At 37.7% G+C, this 20605-nt stretch overlaps 1 protein-coding gene across 6 annotated transcripts in view; it reads right to left on the bottom strand.

Moving 5' to 3' along the window:
* Window positions 1-18464, bottom strand: part of dnm2a (dynamin 2a) — an 80987-nt gene extending 62523 nt beyond the window's left edge. For all 6 annotated transcript variants that reach the window (XM_052131604.1, XM_052131606.1, XM_052131605.1 and 3 more), the window contains exon 1: window positions 18035-18464. In XM_052131604.1, coding sequence (XP_051987564.1) covers window positions 18035-18195 — 161 coding nt within the window. In that variant the 5' untranslated portion in view covers window positions 18196-18464. The remainder of the gene's footprint in view (window positions 1-18034) is intronic.
* Window positions 18465-20605: the final 2141 nt, after the last annotated feature.

The following is a 20605-nucleotide window of genomic DNA, read 5'->3' as shown; positions in this document are numbered from 1 at the left end:
TAAGTTCTTATTCATTGATAATATTTTCCTTCACCGAAGCTGACATACAGATTCAAAAATGGTGCAAGGACATTTTCCATTTTCAACCCTTCACGAAAAAGTTTTACTTGCCAGACTTTTGACACGCGTCAATACAAATGAAAACTAAAAAGATATTAAACCGAGGAGGCATCTTCACATTTATATAATTTTCATATATGTGATTTCACACAATATGGCATTATGCGAGAATGTATATTTTATTTTCATATTTCCCTTTTGATCATTTTAATCACATTTTAGCTTGTGTACAAATGTACACATTCTTTTATATGATGTCATGAAATAGCATTTTAATAATGATACATGCTGTTGTCACTGTTTGAAATTTCATACATATTTTTTACAAATTTTTTTACCTATGACAAAACAACCTATGACAACTATTTAATAATTATATTATACAAATAATAATTGAAGTGCTATTATATAAAAAAATATTTTTACCAAAACCTTGAACAGATGCTAGAGCCTATTTGTTCAATTCTTTCATATTTACAGTGTTTTCAGAAGTTAAAATATTTAATAATGTATAATTGTGCCTTTAAATATTTATTTACACATTTATTACACTTCATTTGTAGCATGCTTGTTTATATGCACTTTTGCAATTTACATTGGTTTGTATAACAAGCGCTAAAATGGTACTGTCTCTTTAAGAGAACCGGCAGCGAGCAAGCGTTTACAGTTGAATGAGCGCAGCACACATGAAAGAGACAGAAGTTGCACGGTTGTTTTTCCATCATCCGTGCAAAGTATGATGAGATTTAATGGTTTTTTAAAAATCTTTTTTAATCACAAACTGACTGTAAATAACAGAAATTATATTTAAATGAGACATTAATTGGTTAAAAGAGTGTGTGGGTCTCATCTTTGACACAGAATGAAGCAAATGGAAAATTACTTGTATAATGTGTATGAATTTCTTGTACACATTAATTGTACAAGTTCTCAAATTCAAATCTACAAGCTCTCAAGTTTTGCAACATGTTTACATTCCAACAGACATCCAACAGGCGCGTTACTGGTCTCGAACCATGCTGTAAAACTGAAAATGTTGAGAAAACAGTCCGTTGAAAAGCTTAAGCAAATTCAAAGTTAACGGTGTTAAAGTCACGACGCACTAACTATAGTAACGCAAGTTGATGTCAGCTCCTCCCCTACCTGCTGCATATTTAACAGAGGGGAAGAAACGGAGTCACCCATAGGCCACCGACAGCAAAGGAACTTATTCTATAGGCTAGATTATGCCTATGTCTATTTTTACAGGCTGTATGCAGTATGTGCAAAGCCAAAACACAATGAAATAAGGCAACTTATGATTTCGGGGGTTTACATAGGCTATTGTCCGGTTTCATATTTGTCAGTCAACTTTTCAAAATACATTCGGGGCTACACTCAAAACATTCGGGGCTGAAGCCCAGGCAAAAATCGGCTGCCGCCGCCTATGGTTAAATGCAATAAAAAAAAAAAAAAATATTCTGGCATTTCACGGATGAACTATAGTGATGATGACAAAGCGATCATGACACCTCAGGATCCACTGCAGCCAAATAAGATACATTTCCTTCAGGGCGCACACTCACGCGACACAACGTGCTGTAAAAGACAAGGCTGAATCAAGCTTCTTCATCGCCAGCTTCTTATTCAGTAAAAGGATCTTCTTCGCCACTACACATCTCAATCACTGGCGAGTAAAATCTGAATACTTACTCGCCAGTGGCTAATAACAGACATATTTTAGTCTCATATGCAAGTTATTTACTTGCAATGTACTGTAGAGGGCTGATTGGCGTTAAAAGTTAAATTGATGCTAAAATTTGAATATTGCCAAAAACTATTTGCAAATAAAGCAGCGAATAAAGCAGCGAGACGACGTTTCTCCTCCTCACAACTCTCCAGCAAGTGATACTTGTAGCTCGTTGCCCGAATTTAAACAAATATTTAAATAAATGTAAATGTTTAATTACATTTTATTTCTGTCAGGTGTACATTAATGTTAAAAACAAATGTCCTTGCACCAGTCATTTAACAAACATTATTTTTATACTTTTTATTTACAAAGTTTTTAAAGCACACTTCATACGAGTAGGCCTTAAAAACAACAAATGTTTAAATACGTTTCATTCTACATATAAAATGCATGTTAAAACAAACATACTTACATCGAACAAATTAGAAGTGTATTTTTTCACTTGGTTATACTACTGCGAGTGCAGTAAAGACAAAATATACTTATATTCAAGATCTACGCTCTAAAAGCAAGTCTAAATATTTTATATGCTGCTTCTCAGGTGAACGCATATTTTTTATAAAAATGATTTTCTTTACATTACCAATTTTCTTCATGATAAGAAACACACAGTGACACATATACTGTATTATGATTCAATAAGTCAATAGCCATCACATTATAATCTAGCTGCATTAAACATGTGAGCCCGAGAGACTAGCGTCCCACGACAGCGTGTGCTTCAGCCGGGTGCCGTTTCAATCTCTCCCCCTTAGATCAGGACATTCGTGCAACTCACAGAAGAGGCGCTGACTGCACAGTGAAATTACCATTTTGGAGTTTGTAGTTATTTACATGATCTGTTTCCATATTATTTGAACTTTAATAAAGCTATAATGCATTAAATATAACTGCATTTAAGGGCGTTTCCTTTAAAGAGCTCCGACTCCACATATTCCACAACACTTATTCAGTGCTTCTGAATTCACTTATTTGGTATCTTGGCATTACAATTCCCTTCATACTTCGCAATCTACATCATCTGAAGCGGTTTGTAAAGTTAAGAGTGCATCTGGACTGAGTTGTTTAATAATTCTTCTCCTCAGTCAGGCGTGAGCTGCAGTGCATCATTAGTTTCATATGATCTCATGAAACGTTAAATATTGTCGATAACGTTGACTAATCGTTTCAGCCCTACTCATCATCGACTTCTCCAGTGAAAATCTTGATGGTACGCATTTTATTAAACTCAAAACCAACAACACTCTCATGAGATGTGGGGAGCTCATGCTTAACAATAGAGGTCGACCGATTAATCGGCCGATTTTTTGCATTTTTTTACATAATCGGCATCGGCCAATATCCACGCATATCAAGCCGATTATTAGGCAGGCACATCTGTGGGCAGCCTAGTGTTGTTGTGGAACACGTGTTCGACGCATGCTGCCCCTAGAGTCATTTTCCAGCAGAGTAGGCGGTGGGCCGAGTCCGTCTATCTCGTTTAGTTTTTGATTTGATTGTTACCCAGCAGCTGTCTGGCTCATTTTTTTTATTTGTCTGTATGAATAATTCACAAAAAGATTACCGATTGTTTCCAACGCCAATTGTTGCACATTAAAGTATAAAAATAGATTTAATTTCGCTAGCTGATCACAAACGTTGGCCGGAGTGAGATCCAATCAACGCTTGTGTTGTTACCTTGTTGAATTGATTTGGCCAATCACGTTATTCGTTGAACCGGCGTCGCGTGACTCGCGTCAGTCTGAAGCCAAATGAGTCTACAACCCAACCTGGACAGACCGGTGTGTCTCGGCAAGACAACGTCAAGGTAAGATTTGTTTTACAATGATTATACACCCCTATATCTTAATGCTTTTCATATAAGTTGTATTTAAGACTGCAAGCTATACTTCGTCGTGAATATATGCGTTGTCGTTGATAAGAACAGTAGCCACGAAAGAATGTTGGTAGTGGAGAAGTAAAGCTAGGTCTAACGGTATGTTGCTTAGGCTAATCCAAATCATTCGGTACATACACAATGAACTAAGCAAAGAGTATTCAAATACGGGATAATTACGGGTAAATATTTAAATGGAAAGACAGTAGGAAATAATTTGACAGGTATGTCAACGTTGGATTGGTTTATAGCAAGCTACCTAGGCTACAAGTAAGCTAGACTAATTATCAGCTAAAAAGAGTGCAAAGCAAAACAAAGAAATTATTTCAAATCAACTTTATAGTGGTAGTCATGGAGTTACACAAGCCATTTATGGTTGATCGTCACAGTTCATACAATGACACAATTCTGTGCATGGTAGCTTATGTGATTTAAAATGATCTAGTAATGTGTGCTTTCTGTGTTTATTTATCTGAATATAATTCAGTTGTTTATCTAACACACAGACACGGACAGGACAACATCATATCTCTCCACACCCAAATGACTACAGAGGTGATCGTTGACAATCATCACATCAACAGCACCATGAATGGAGCAGGTCAAGATCACGGAGTTGCTTAGTATCCACATCACAGATGACCCATCTTGATCTATCGACACCACCAACAGAACCTGGCCAAGAAAGTCCAAAAACCTCTGCACTTCCTCCCACAGTTGAGGAAGGCTCATCTCCCACAAATCCATCCTCTTAACTTTCTATAGGGGAATCATAGAGAGCCTCTTCCTTCCACCCCCACCCTCCAATAACCTAAGGGCAGCTGATTGACTCTTGCACAAATACACTGGTAGTTTACACTATGATGCTGCTACATTGGTTTATTTTTTAATTTTTAAATTTGCTATGATCGCCCAATGTTAGCTGGGATAGGCTCCAGCCCCCCGCGACCCTGTACACAGGATAAGCGGTTGACGATGGATGGATGGAAATTTGCTATGAACATTTTACCCCACTTACACACATATTGCACTGCCTTTTGCTACTTGTCATGTCATCCACTTGCACTGAAATACTATATTAATTAGGGATGAGTCACGATTTTCAAATATTCAATTAGTTGAGTTTATTATAGAATATTGAATAGGATGTGCGGGATGATTGTCTTTAAAAAATCCCCATGTTTTAGTTGTGGTTATAAGTTGCAATCCTAAATTCACATAATATTTTTATACATTTTATAAATATATTCTTAATATTTGTTGTTTTTGTTTCTATGTTTGAGCTTATATATCTCAATATTAATGACAGTCTGGTTAATTTTGAGTCTTGAAATGTAAACTCAAGGGTTGGCTTTCTAAATATATGTTGGTTATGTGTATATTCAGAATGACTTCTGAGCAGCAACCTTTTTATTTTGGGGATGTCATGAATGCATCACTTGCCAAAATTGGGGCTGACTAGTAAGGGGTTAAACGTATATAAATGAAACGTTTTATATAAAAATTATACATTTGATACAAACCTTCACTGTTGTTAGCTGCATTTTCTATCTTCTACGCTCTTCTACGTGTTCTTTGTTGGTGAAGAGCATGTAGCATTCTCTGTGAAATCCAACATTAGCCGGCACATCTTGGACGTCTTCGAATTTAAGTTAAATGCCAATACAGCTTTTTCAGCTACTGTACTCTCTGTGGTTTGCAGGTTCACCCATAAATTTGTACATTGAACAATCTTTGCCCAACTTGTCTGGGAAAGGGGGTTACAGGGCTTTTTACATTTGAGGCTAAATGGATAAAACACCTCATTTTTACCTCAGTATTACTGAACTACAGAACTAAATTTACATTTTTAATGATTTACAGCAAAATTGTAATTTCAAGAACGCAGCTTCCTGGTCATCTGTGTTCATTATTTACATTGGTTGTCAAGGAAACGGGAGGTTTTCTAACGTTACGATTAGTACTCCTGCTTATTTGCCGGTTTAAAAAAGTAAGAGTTTGTAAGGACATTTTGCGTCAAATGTGCAAACAACAAAGTTGGAAACAATGTCTGTAGTACTTATACGATTTTATTACATGACCTCAGCAAAAAAAGACTTACACAGCTGTGAGGTAAGTATTAAATTCATAATTTAGAGGTCCGGCCCACCGCCTAGAGTGAGCAGACCTCATCCAGTGCCTAAGGAAGGAGCTAAGTTCCTTGGAGAAAACAGTAAGGGTTAAATTTGTATAACTTCTTTAGATTTAATAAAAAACTTTTGATATGTTACTGCCAACTTCAAGAAAAAAACGTGACAAACGCGATAGTTGACATGACGTTCGGCTACTTTGGATATTGATAGTGTAGTTAAAGTTGCATTATCACAGCAGAAGGGTTGCTATCATGTCACAATAAGTAAGCAAGAATTTTGCAATTACAGACAGTGAATCTGAGACTTTTATTTGTCTTATATTTGAGAGGGTTGTTGCTCAATGCAGATAAATAAGTAATAAAAATATACCAACGCCGTATATGCTATTGAAGGACTGGCTTTGGTAAGCTCGGACGTTACCGGTTCTGCTGTCGGTACTGGAGAAATTAAGAAAATACATTTATTATTGCTATAAAAAGAAAGTTATTTTATCTCGCCCGCCATTTCTATGCATAATAATATGAAACCATTTGTCTGTGATGCAATTTAGCTATTCGCAGTCAGAGAGAGAGAGAGAGAGATATATATCGATATCTCACGCGGTGCCACAGCGAGCAAAACACGAGCCCTGCTTAATGAGTGACAGAACTAAACATTCAAACGTAGCCTGGTTTAGATCTGTGATCATTAGTCTTATTATTAGATTATAAGAATATTTATACATAAGCCGCATTCTGTCTAGCACAACTTCCTTCCCTTCACAGCGGTGCACTGACATTTCTCCCTAAAACTCAAACTTAACGTCAGAATCAGCGCGATCGGTGATTGTTGTAAAATGCAGTCTAGCTACTGTTGCTAAATTGCGGGACGCGTTTAATAATAAAGAGCGCAAGAGATAGGCTACCGTTCCCAAGGCGGCACGCGCTCCGAAACACACCGCAAAGAGACGAGCAAAGTATAGGCTACTTTGGGTTTCATGCGTCTAAACGATCAACTATACACAAAAATATGTCAAAACAACCGGCTTGGAGATTCACTTAAACACAGATTATGTCTTAAATGGACGTAGTTATGGAAATAGTTGGGAGAAAATATGCTGCATCAGGAGTCTATTAGATCTGAACTCGGTCTTAAAGGGGACGCTGTTTAATAAACATGTGACGATTGAGCCATTACTGCGAATCAAACAACAAAAGGCAAAGAGAAAATCACTTACAGCTCTTGAATGAATAACTTCTGCATTAATCTATGAACTATGCAGTGTTATTTTACAATTGATTACTTTATTAGATTTCTTTTTAGACCACACCTGAACAGTAATGTTAGACCTTCCTGAAATTAAATCACTGTGCCTATATAACGTTTATCTTTGTGTTATATATATATAACACAAACAAAAAGAACCGTTAAAGTACCGGATCGATAAGCAGTATCGGTAAGAGTAGTAATACCATTAAAACCTTAACGATACCCATCCCTAGTTATGCCTGTGCTTCTCTTGGATGCTCTGAATATTGGATTATGTGTCTGGATTGCCCCTTAATTAAAGTTGCATTTGGATCTCAACCTTCGTGTCTCGGAGCAGTTCGTAACACCTGCTTTGTTTATTTAATATATTTGTTATACATTATTTATACAATATGTTTTTACATTATACATTTTTAATTTAAGTGTATAAGTGCAGATTGGTCAAGTGTTCAATAAATGTATTTGTTGAGAAATGTTGTCTATCTTAAGTAATTATTTGTGTTACATTTTATCTTTCAAATAAAAGGTTAAAAACAAGCACATATCGGCCAAAATAAATCGGCCGCATTAATCGGCCATCGGCCGACCCGGATTTCAAAAGATCGGCATCGGCCTGAAAAAACCAATATCGGTCGACCTCTACTTAATGTCCAACTTTAACTCTGGCACACTCGAGCCATTCTTGCACTTTGGGGCAAAAGCCAACCTTTCAGTTAATTCAACCTGCATGCTCAACTGAGAAACAGCCATTTCAGCAACCTTCCGAATATTTTTCTGAATGTGGAGACTTATTCAGTCTCAGGAAGATACACACCTTTTAAACTGTAACTGGTCAGAGACATCGGGTTATTGTTATCAGATATAAACATTGGTCAAAACATCTGCTTATCGTTATCTCTAAAAAAACAGACTTCCCGTCAAAACATCCGCTTATCGTCATCTCTCAAACAGCCTTGCCGTCAAAACATCCGCTTATCGTTATCTCTCAAACAGACTTCCCGTCAAAACATCCGCTTATCGTTATCTCTCAAACAGCCTTGCCGTCAAAACATCCGCTTATCGTTATCTCTCAAACAGCCTTGCCGTCAAAACATCCGCTTATCGTCATCTCTCAAACAGACTTCCCGTCAAAACATCCGCTTATCGTCATCTCTCAAACAGACTTCCCATCAAAACATCTGCTTATCGTTATCTCTAAAAAACAGACTTCCCGTCAAAACATCCGCTTATCGTTATCTCTCAAACAGCCTTGCCTGTCAAAACATCTGGTCATTCACCAATCAAACACACATCCGGTCAGATGATTCCAGATATGGTTATCAAACATAAACATCTGTCACCTACTTCCAGACATGGCCCTCATCAATCATTTTGACTTTTGCTAGGGGTTATTACTACTCATATGTTTAAGAGAACAGAATCATCAATTACAGCAAAATAGAAATGAAAATGGAAGTTGAAGCCACTGTGGCTCTTATCAAATTTATAAATTTCTACTTGTGGTTTAGAGTGCGCAAAAAAAGAACAAAACACAAAAATGCATTCAGCATAACTTAATAAATATAAAAACAATTCAAGCTTTATGGATTGTAATTTTGATGCTGGTATATTGTATGGTTCACTGCAGTTTATATTATTATATTATACTAATACTAACCTTCTGGAACTATTACATTCTGCATTTCACTTTAAAATGTATTGTTAACCACCATAGTAGCTCCAGAAAGTCACATGATTATTTAAAGTTCATCAAGAGTGAATCTTCTAGGATCAATACACATGTAGAGACGGTGCATAATGACACTCACACAAACACTAAACACCATCAATGTAACACGTTACTGTAAAATAATGCAATAAACATTAACTAAACTTCATCAAATATAACACAGAAAAAGCCCAATTAAAATAACTGATATTTAAAATAGGTAATTTTTTTTACCGTAATTTGAACTATAATTTACTGTTAAAAGTACATGTAATCTCTTGTTAAACATATCAAAATTTTTCAAATAATATGGTGAATTAGTTAAAAACATTTCCCAATATTTTACCATAAAATTACATTTTATATGTTTTGTCTTTTTAAATATAATGAGCCCTTTTTGAAGAGCGCTAGTGCCAAGCCATAAGCGCAGAGACAGTGGGCATGAAGTGAAATTCTGGTAATTTCATGCAAGCACGCAACAAGTCTACACGGAAATTTTGCAACGTGTTAATGGGCTGGGTCAAGTGCAATTTAACTGAGGTTCTTCGGGTTACTGCAGCCTAAGTTTTATTGCATTATTATGCAAGTATAATCAACAATTTTCATCTACTGACGCATAAATCATGGCTAGTATTAGCAGTGATTGTATCGGCACACACTTCTATCGTCGATTTTGAACAATTAAATTTAATTTCTTGTAAAACAAAAAAAATTCAACCAAAAATATTTTATATATTATTTACATTTGAAACAAAAAGAGAATAATATCAAAATAATGAAATGGTAAAAAAACAAAAAAAACAATTATGTACAAAATCCAAAAATTGTATCCTTCTTTAACAGCACAAAAAAACTTTTGAGGTGACAAAACAACAACATGCATATTATATAAAATACAATTGGGAAGAGTGGAACCCAGCTATTAATGCCAAACTTGCATTGGTTCTCGCATGTATAGTTACCAAACATCATTCAAGTAACTTGATCCATGAACAATCTGTCACTGTGTGGTAAGAGCTATGCAAAGAGTCCACAAAAAACAACAGCTTACAGGTCTGAAATGACATGAGGGTGAGTAAAAAAAATATTTTTATTTTTGACTGAACATTCCTTCAACAGCAGATGCAACATGGATTGGGCTAATTAATATGTGTAACTTACTAATGTTTACTGCTCTCTGATTGTGTCTGTGAGATGAGTCATGCTTTTGTTTGTCAATTTCCAGCTGTCTAAATGTTAGCATGCTGGATCCAGTACCAACAGAAGGTCAGTGAGCGTGTTAAAGCACTAAGGTATCATCCAGTTTTCAATTTTATTTAAACAGACAGTGTTGATCAGTGGCTTTGCATTCAAATTCTGTGGTCGTCTGCATGCTTCAGACGCACACTCTCTCTTCCTGTCAACACAAACACATCGATCTACACAGGGGTCAAAATTAGTCCCACCAAGCATCCAAATGAGTGTAAAAAGTTTGGCGCTGAAGTTCAGTCCAGTAACAAAGTTAAGAATGTTCACACAGGCTATAGGCTTTTTTTTTTTTTTTTTTTTTGGCCTTATCCGACTTGAATCCATTTAGGTTTTTGTAGTCTGAACAGTACAAAAAATATTTTCACAACCTGATCCAAACCACATTTGTAGGTGGATTGAAATGTGGATAAAATCAGATTTTTTATAATGTGTCTCAGTCTGAATGGTAAGATCGGATTTGTGTTTTTTCGTCATTCGTTATGCGTGATGGGTTGTTTCATCTGGTGTTGTGACGAGAAGACATACACTGCGATCCAAATGTTCTAAATGATTGCTTCACAGGACATTTCAAAGGGATAACAATAATGATAGCCATTCTGTAAGATTGTTACAAGAGAACTGAGTTCAGAATGACCGTTTCAGCCCTCCGACAGTCTTAGGGGAATAGGGATTCTCACTTCTGAGTGGATATTATGTCAAGTATATGTTACAGCCTTTTGCAATTTATAGAATCTGTAAAATCTTTTTACACCCTCTAGACTGTATAGGCCCACCTGCTGGAAATGCCAATTAGAAGTTGGGGACAAAACCCATGTTTTTTGGTGGAGTTTTATGTGTGATGCATTGGGCACTCAAATTTCATTTAGCCCCAGACTCTGTATTTTAGGCGATGGGGCAGTCATCAAGGTAGAGAACAGACACACAAAGAGTTGGGTCCTAACCAGTGTTATGATCGGCAGACAATTTATTCTCAGGGGATGGAAATCAGCTGGAGCACCATTGTTTCAAGAGTGGCATACAAAAATTGGCAGGGTAGAGGCATTTGAAGTAATGGCATATAGAAGGCTAGTTACTATGGAGTATTTTAGGCTAATACAAATGTGACAACCATTTACAGGGTTCCAGACTGCAACAAAAATGGTCACAAATGAGACCAAAAATGATTTAAAATCTAGTCGCCATCGGCAACAGTAGGGTTGTGTGCGTTCATATGTGGTTTCTTCAGACATCATCTTGCGAGTTACTGAATACATCTATATAGTGCGCACACCAGTGTGTCTCGCGCTTGCAACAACATCAAAGCCAGCGCGAGAGAGTCGTGACCAAATTATTCTTTTGAACCGGATCTTTTTCATGAATCACCCGAAAAGAACTAAGGGTGTGAACTCAGGAGCTCAGGTTAGCAGTTTGAATCAGAATCACCTTCTCAGCCGTAAGTGATCTCACAACTGGGAGCGCAGACATTTCAAAAGAGTCCCATGTGTATTTTGGGATTCTTTACTATTAAAAGTCCTATATTGTGTCCCAATTCCTTTTCTCTCTTGACAAATCACAAGTTTACATAAACCTTAGCCAAACACATTTTTTTCACAATTCCTGACATATGACCAATATTAGGTCAGTTAGGATCACTACTTTATTTTAAGAATGTGAAAAGTCAGAATATAGTAGAGGGAATTATTTATTTCAGCTTTTATTTCTTTCATCACATTCCCAGTGGGTCAGAAGTTTACATACACTTTGTTAGTATTTGGTAGCATTGCTTTTAAATTGTTTAACTTAGGTCAAACATTTTGGGTAGTTTTCCACAAGCTTCTCACAATAAGTTTCTGGAATTTTGGCCCATTCCTCCAGACAGAACTGGTGTAACCGAGTCAGGTTTGTAGGCCTCCTTGCTCACACATGCCTTTTCAGTTCTGCGCACAAATTTTCTATCAGATTGAGGTCAGGGCTTTGTGATGACCACTCCAATATCTTGACTGTTTTGTCCCAACTTTGGGGGTATGCTTGGGGTAATTGTCCATTTGGAAGACCCATTTGCGACCAAGCTTTAACTTAGTGACTGATGTATTGAGATGTTGCTTCAACATATCCACATAAATTTCCTTCCTCATGATTCCATCTATTTTATGAAGTGCACCAGTCCTTCCTGCCGCAAAGCACCCCCACAACATGATACTGCTACCCTCATGCTTCACAGTTGGGATGGTGTTCTCACCCTTTTTCCTCCAAACATAACGATGGTCATAATGGCCAAACAGCAACATTTTCGTTTCATCAGACCAGAGGACATTTCTATTTTGTCTCAATGTGCACTTGCAAACTGCTGTCTGGCTATTTCATGGCAGTTTTGGAGCAGTGGCTTCTTCTTTGCTGAGTAGTCTTTCAGGTTATGTCGATATAGGGCTCGTTTTACTGTGGATATAGATACTCGTCTACCTGGTTCCTCCAGCATCTTCACAAGGTCTTTTGCTTTTGTTCTGGGATTGATTTGCACTTTTCGCACCAAACTACATTCATCTCTAATACACAAAATGCATCTCCTTCCTGAGCAGTATGATGACTGCATGGTCCCATGGTGTTTATACATGTGTACTATTGTTTGTACAGATGAACGTGGTACCTTCAGGCATTTGTCAATTTCTCCCAAGGATGAACCAGACGTGTGGAGGTCCACAACTTTTTTTCTAAGGTCTTGGCTGATTTCTTTTGTTTTTCCCCATGATGTCAAGCAAAGAGGCACAGAGTTTGAAGGTAGGCCTTAAAATACATCCTCCAATACACCTCCAATTCAGTACACCTCCCATCATAAGCTAATTTGTTAATATTCTAAAGGCTCGACAACATTTTCTGAAATTTCCAAGCTGCTTAAAGGCACAGTTATCTTAGTGTATGTAAACTTCTGACCCACTGGAATTGTGATAGTCAATTAAAAGTGAAACAATCTGTCTGTAAACAATTGTTGTAAAAATGATTCATCATGCACAAAGTAGATGTCCTAAACGACTTGCCAAAACTATAGTTTGCTTATATTAAATCTGTGTAGTGGTTAAAAAATGAGTTTTAATGACATCAACCTAAGTCTATGTAAACTTCTGACTTAAACTGTGTGCGCGCACGCACGCACGCACACCGTTGAAGTCAAAACTCACGCACATGGTGAACGTATGCAAGTTTGCATTGTTATTATGACAACTAATGTGGTGCTAGCAAAAAGGACTGCAGTCTGACCCCCTTAGGTGTGCCTAGGTGTCCTGGAAAGGGTCACAAATTTAATGCAACAACAAAAGGCTTCATGCAAAATATAATTTTTTTTATTTTGTATTTATTTGTAGTTAAATATGTCCAGGCCATTTCCATGAAAGTTTCAAGAGAATCCCCCAATTCCATTGTCATAAACATAAATTTAGGCCCATTCAAGGTCATGCAAAATACAGTTTCATGGCCAGTGAGAAATATTTACGGCCATACATTTTCTCAATTTACCTAAACAAATTTGGCTTAAGATTTTACTGACCACCAAAGCACTCAGGTCTATTTAAACCCATGAAAAGGTCCACTTTTTGCCTTGTACTACACTCAATAATAAACCTTAGGGTCTGAATTCACATAAAACCTATGGGACACGACCCATTCCAGGAAACTTGCCTATTCCTTTGAGCTTTACAGTCTTACATCTATAAGAGCAATAAACAATGACTAACCAAGTTTACTAAACTACCAAGGTAGAACTAGAACATTACAATAAGAGTAATATCAACGCTATGCGAATAACAATAGCTAAATGAAATGGTTGGACTAAAAGTCTGTAAATGGATACGAGTGTGTCTGGAAATTCCTGATGAGCCGACAGATATCAGGTGAGCAATCCCTCCTTCCTGTGTCGTGATTACATCTAGCGGTGCGACACCATTTTGCTCTCCAAAGGGACAAGCCACAGAACTCTCATTTACAAACATGTTATTAATGCAAGTGTGTGCACTTGTTTTTTACCAACCTTGTGGTGACAAATAGTATCTAAATGCCAATAAGAAAAACCTAATAAAACCCCATTGGATTTTTCAACCAAGCACACTTGGGATGTCCCAACAAGGAAAAAAAGAATATAAAATGCATAAAATAAGACAAAATCTGAAGGAAATATTAAGATTATAGATATAGTCTAGTTGCTTTGTTTACTGGATAAGGACTTTTAAAATTAATTAAATGTCAGATACAAAATTGTCAATTAATCAATCAGTCTAAATTTGTGAATCAGTTTGACTTTATTGGAAATACCCAACACAAAAGGAACAATTCTCTCGCAAATCATACATCACATGGCTTGCGAGCTAGTTTTACTCTACACTAGAGTACAACACAATATCAAGCCAATTCAATATTTCAAAGCAGACTATAAATGGAAACATTTTATTTTCCAAGGCTTATTTTCCAAGGCTTTAAAGGGATAGTTCACCCAAAAATTCAAATTCTCTCATCATTCACTCACCCTCATTAGAGGATGGATACCCGAACCGAGCCCGACGGGACCCGACGGTACCCGACGTGCCGGGCCGGGTTCAGACACATATTTTGAAATGACGTTTGGGTTGGGGTCGGGTTCTGTCACGTCGCCGCGATAAGGCATTGAACATTTGAAATTTAAAACAGCTTATTATAATGTTTAACTGGATGCAAATGTTTATTTTTGTGATTAAATAAATTTAAAATATTACCCTAACATCCATCTTCATGTGTGCGGAAATTTGTTTATGTTGCTGTGACAACGCGCAACACGTGCGTGCATAATATTGCATATTTGGCTACATGTGGCTGGCAGCGCAACGATGGAAGACGTTAAAAAGAAGTTGGCCTCAGGAGATTTTAAAACCACCAAAAATGAAGGAAAGTCTAGTGTGTGGAAGTTTTTCTACATAGTTGTCAAGGCCGATAGTGATGAACATGTTGGTTATGTTCAATGTAAGGGTTGTGGATTTCGAGATTTTTAACTGTGTCAGGCCGGGCCGGGTTCGGACACATATTTTGAAATGACGTTCGGGTTGGGTTCGGTTACTGCCCTGTCGGACGCGGGCCGGGCTCGGACAGAAAAATGCGGCCCGATCCGCACTCTAACCCTCATGCTATCCCAGATGTGTATGACTGACTGTCTTTCTTTCTTCTGCTGAACACTAATGAAGATTTTTAGAAGAATATTTCAGCTCTGTAGGTCCATACAACGCAAGTGAATGGTGACCAGAACTTTGTAGCTCAAAACATCTCAAAGGAAACAAAAGTAATTCATATGATCCAGTGTTTAAATATATAGCTTCAGAAGTGATATAATAGGTCTGGGAGAGAAACAGAACAATATTTAAGTCCTCTTTTACTCTAAATCTCCACTTTCACTTTTAAATCTGAAAGACACATGTGCTGCTTATTAAGTTTTACTTTCACATCTAAAAGTGGAGATTTAGAGTAAAAAAGTATTTAAATATTGATCTGTTTCTCATCCACACCTATTATATTGCTTCTGATGATATGGATTAAACAATTTGTATGATTACATTTACATTTATGCTGACTTTGTGATTTCTGGAGCTACAAAGTTCTGGTCACCATTGATTTAAATTGTAAAGACATCCTGAGCAGAGACATTTTTCTAAAAATATTTGTTTGTGTTCTGCAGAAGAGAGAAAGTCATACACATCTGGTATGGCATGAGGGTGGGTAAATGACAGAATTTTAATTTTTGGGTGAACTATTCCATTAAGGTTCATGACTTTTCCAAGCATAAAGAACACAATCTCAGAATTCCCTGATATCTGGGAAGCCTGCAGGCCTATATCAAATGGATACTACTTGACGTAAATTGAATGTCTCCTCAAGGTTATGCATTTAAGCTTATGTGTGTGTGACGTGCACTATGTCATACGCCAAGGCCCTTTGCTCCTAGTTGTCATAAAATCATAATAGAGACAAGGCAAGTAATGTAACAGTCACATGACTGATAGAGATTTGTCATGGCTTTTATCAGGCAAGACGACTCCATAAATATCTTGGATAATTAAGTTAAACAGTAATACGGCATGTGTATCGTATGGCAGATCAAATTGCAATTGAAATAAGTCAAAACATTCTGCACCCCACATATTTGCATTGTTTGGGTTGCAATATTGTACATGGTTATAGTGTCTGTAGAAAACAAATACATCCTCCTATCATATGTTTATTTGCCCTTAGTACCTTTGCATTGGCCAAAGGCAGCTCACAGTCTTCATTCTTGCTTTCTAAGAATGAATCTGTTTGTCTGACCAATAGAAGATGAACGGTATATAACAGTTAAAATCATCTTCTGCCTAAATCAGACTCCCTATATTTGCATGAGAATGAACAGGTCTGATTCAGTGGGATTTTAAATGGCATGGACTATCAGTGTTGGTGCCTGCTGTCTGACACAGGTGTGGCAGTGACCTGTGAATACTGCAAAACATGTGGTTACACTAACATTTACCTGCGTTACACAAAAGTCAAGGTCAGATGGAACAGGAAGGGGAAGTTCACTCTCCCCTGTACACACACAATGCTTAATACAGCTTATTTACCTAATTCTAACATAAAACAATGGTGCACAGCACAGACAAGTCATTTGAAACTTGCATTTAAAAAATTTTTAAATGACAATTTAGCGCACTCCCCGCAAACAATCCACAAAATCTTAAATGGATAGTTCACCCAAAAATTACAATTCTCTCATCATCTCACCATCATGCCGACCCAGATGTGTATGAATTACTTTCTTCTGCAGAACACAAATTAAAATTTTCAGAAGAATATTTCAGCTCTGCAGGTCCATACAATGCAAGTGAATGGTGACCAGAACTTTGAAGCTCCAAAAATCACATAAAGGAAACATAAAAGTTATCCATACAACTCTAGTGTTTTAATCAATGTCTTCTGAAGCGATCCAATCGGTTTTGGGCGAGAACAGGTGTAACACATTTTTACAGTTAAAGTTGCCATTGCACTCTATTGGCTAGATTGTGATTTCAAGCTCAATTACACTTCCTGGTGCTTGATGTATGCACAAAGTGCTAGATGGTGCTAGGAAGTGTAATCAAGCTTGAAAACATAATTGCCAAGGAGACTTCTGATGTCAATATTTATAGTGAAAAAGGAGTTACATTTTGGTCTGTTTTGACCCCAAACCACTTGGATCATTTCAGAAGACATTGATTTAACCACTTGAGTCTTATGGATTACTTTTATGATGACTTTATGTGCTTTCTGGATCTACAAAGTTCACTTGCATTGGATGGACCAATACAGCTGAGAAAATCATACACATCTGGGGTGGCATGAGTGAGAGTAAATGATGAAGGTATTTTCCTTTTTGGCTGAACTATCCCTTTAATCTTTCTTTTAAAAAAAAGGTTATCTAATTGCATTATTTATCTACCATGGTGTATAAATATGCTAATCAATCAGTACCATGTTATATACCCATGTACAATGGTATTACCATCTGACATCATCCCTTCAGCATGGCACAGTACTTTGTTGTACGAGCGTGTAGACAAATGCATGACGTCATTGTTCAGAGATGTGTCAGTGTCATGGGATACGCGAACACACATTACCGATATGAACGAGGAAATGCATTAATGCTTTGAAAGGGTAATTCATACCTTAGTGGTTTTAATTGACCTCTTTGGCATTTTAAAGCGCTCAAGGACACTGCGGCTATATAACTTAATGTGTGCTCTCACTGTGCTGTCAACTTCCCCATATTGCGCTCGGCTTTCACTTACGCCCATTTCAGTTCAATGAATGGTGGCGAGCGTCCGCTCACGTCAACTGCGTAACTCATGTTTGTGAATGACGAACTATGTAAGTGAATCGATCGAACAGTTAGTGTAAAAACGCAGCTTGAAATGCAACAAATGAAACTTTCATCTCCTTAATGGGCTGAATACAGATACATGTATCAAGATGAGCTTTTGTTTAGGATCCAAGCCGATTGTGAATGTGAAATGAGTAACATAGCAACCAACCTGCCGACGAAATTCTCAAGCACGGAGCTTTTTCCGGCGCTCTGTCCTCCAACCACTGCGATCTGCGGCAAGTCTAAGTTACAGCTTTGGCCAATGGAACTGAAAGCATCTTGGAGTTTATTGATCAGGGGGATCAATTCCTCCATCCCCCGGTTGCCCATGGTTTCTAACCGTCTCTCCGCGCGCAGGAACGGGCTGGCAGCAGCAGGGCGCTCGGGTTACTTTGAAGTGCTCAATTTCCACACTTCAAACACTTCCAGTCCAGTCTGTCAAAGACAAATCACTCATAAAACATTCAGTAAGGGTCAGATGACGCGTTTTACGGCACTTGCATTAAGATACTTGTGATCTGCGGCTCAATCATTCGTAAACTCACAAAACAAAACTTCTCGCTATCTACCATCTGGTCAGGCGACATCCGACCTCCACCGGTGACGGGAGTCCCGCCTCCTTTCAACCGCACTCGTGACATTTGATTGGCTCGTACGAGAGCTTCCTTGTGTGTTCTTTCTTTCGATTGGTCCGACCTTAATTTTGGCCTCAAAAGATGGAGGTGTTGCTATTGGACAGTAAAAATGTCAATTTAGTTTCAATCAATAGACTAAATTAAACAAACAATACCATTTTATATTAACTTTTTTATTATACACATATAATCACCATGAATTATTAAAATTGGCATAAATAAGTACAGTAGACCCTAAATGACAATTAATTAATTAATTAATAAACATATTTAAATTCATAACATTGGCACTTCCTTAAAACATATATCGAATTACAGATACAAATAAATTAATGTATAGCCATATTAACTACTGAGGTACAACTCTAGTTCTTGAAAATTCGGTATTGTGATACAAATATCGCGTCTTCTTTATTGTAAAAGTCTTAGGCACATCAGAATCAGAATGAGCTTTATTGCCAGGTATCTTACACATACAAGGAATTTGTCTTGGTGACAGAATCTACCAGTGCACTACAATACAAAACAGCAACAAGACAGAGGTAATAATATAAAATTATATAAGAAAAATGGAATAAAAAAAAAAATCATATATATATATATATATATACATACACACATATATGCATATATACACACAGAGACAGACACACACACACATATATGCATATACAGTGGGTACGGAAAGTATTCAGACCCCCTTAAATTTTTCACTCTTTTTTATATTGCAGCCATTTGCTAAAATCATTTAAGTTCATTTTTTTTCCTCATTATTGTACACACAGCACCCCATATTGACAGAAAAACACAGAATTGTTGACATTTTTGCACATTTATTAAAAAAGAAAACTGAAATATCACATGGTCCTAAGTATTCAGACCCTTTGTTCAGTATTTAGTAGAAGCACCCTTTTGATCTAATACAGCCATGAGTCTCTTTGGGAAAGATGCAACAAGTTTTTCACATCTGGATTTGGGTATCCTCTGCCATTCCCCCTTGCAGATCCTCTCCAGTTCTGTCAGGTTGGATGGTAAACGTTGGTGGACAGCCATTTTCAGGTCTCTCCAGAGATGCTCAATTGGGTTTAAGTCAGGGCTCTGGCTGGGCCATTCAAGAACAGTCACGGAGTTGTTGTGAAGCCACTCCTTCATTATTTTAGCGGTGTGCTTAGGGTCATTGTCTTGTTGGAAGGTGAACCTTCGGCCCAGTCTGAGGTCCAGAGCACTCTGGAGAAGGTTTTCGTCCAGGATATCCCTGTACTTGGCCGCATTCATCTTTCCCTCGATTGCAACCAGTCGTCCTGTCCCTGCAGCTGAAAAACACCCCCACAGCATGATGCTGCCACCACCATGCTTCACTGTTGAGACTATTGGACAGGTGATGAGCAGTGCCTGGTTTTCTCCACACATACCGCTTAGAATTAAGGCCAAAAAGTTCTATCTTGGTCTCATCAGACCAGAGAATCTTATTTATCGCCATCTTGGAGTCCTTCAGGTGTTTTTTGCAAACTCCATGCGGGCTTTCATGTGTCTTGCACTGAGGAGAGGCTTCTGTCGGGCCACTCTGCCATAAAGCCCCGACTGGTGGATGGCTGCAGTGATGGTTGACTTACTACAACTTTCTCCCATCTCCCGACTGCATCTCTGGAGCTCAGCCACAGTGATCTTTGGGTTCTTGTTTACCTCTCTCACCAAGGCTCTTCTCCCCCGATAGCTCAGTTTAGCCGGACGGCCAGCTCTAAGAAGGGTTCTGGTCGTCCCAAACGTCTTCCATTTAAGAATTATGGAGGCCACTGTGCTCTTATGAACCTTAAGGGCCGCAGAAATTTTTTTGTAACCTTAGCCAGATCTGTGCCTTGCCACAATTCTGTCTCTGAGCTCTTCAGGCAGTTCCTTTGACCTCATGATTCTCATTTGCTCTGACATGCACTGTGAGCTGTAAGGTCTTATATAGACAGGTGTGTGGCTTTCCTAATCAAGTCCAATCAGTATAATCAAACATAGCTGGACTCAATTGAAGGTGTAGAACCATCTCAAGGATGATCAGAAGAAATGGACAGCACCTGTGTTAAATATATGGACCATGTGATATTTCAGTTTTTCTT

The sequence above is a fragment of the Xyrauchen texanus genome, chromosome 8 (assembly GCF_025860055.1).
Source record: "Xyrauchen texanus isolate HMW12.3.18 chromosome 8, RBS_HiC_50CHRs, whole genome shotgun sequence".
Classification (NCBI taxonomy): domain Eukaryota; kingdom Metazoa; phylum Chordata; class Actinopteri; order Cypriniformes; family Catostomidae; genus Xyrauchen; species Xyrauchen texanus.
Note: the sequence above shows the minus strand (reverse complement) of the source record. Positions and strands in the feature narration are given on the sequence as shown.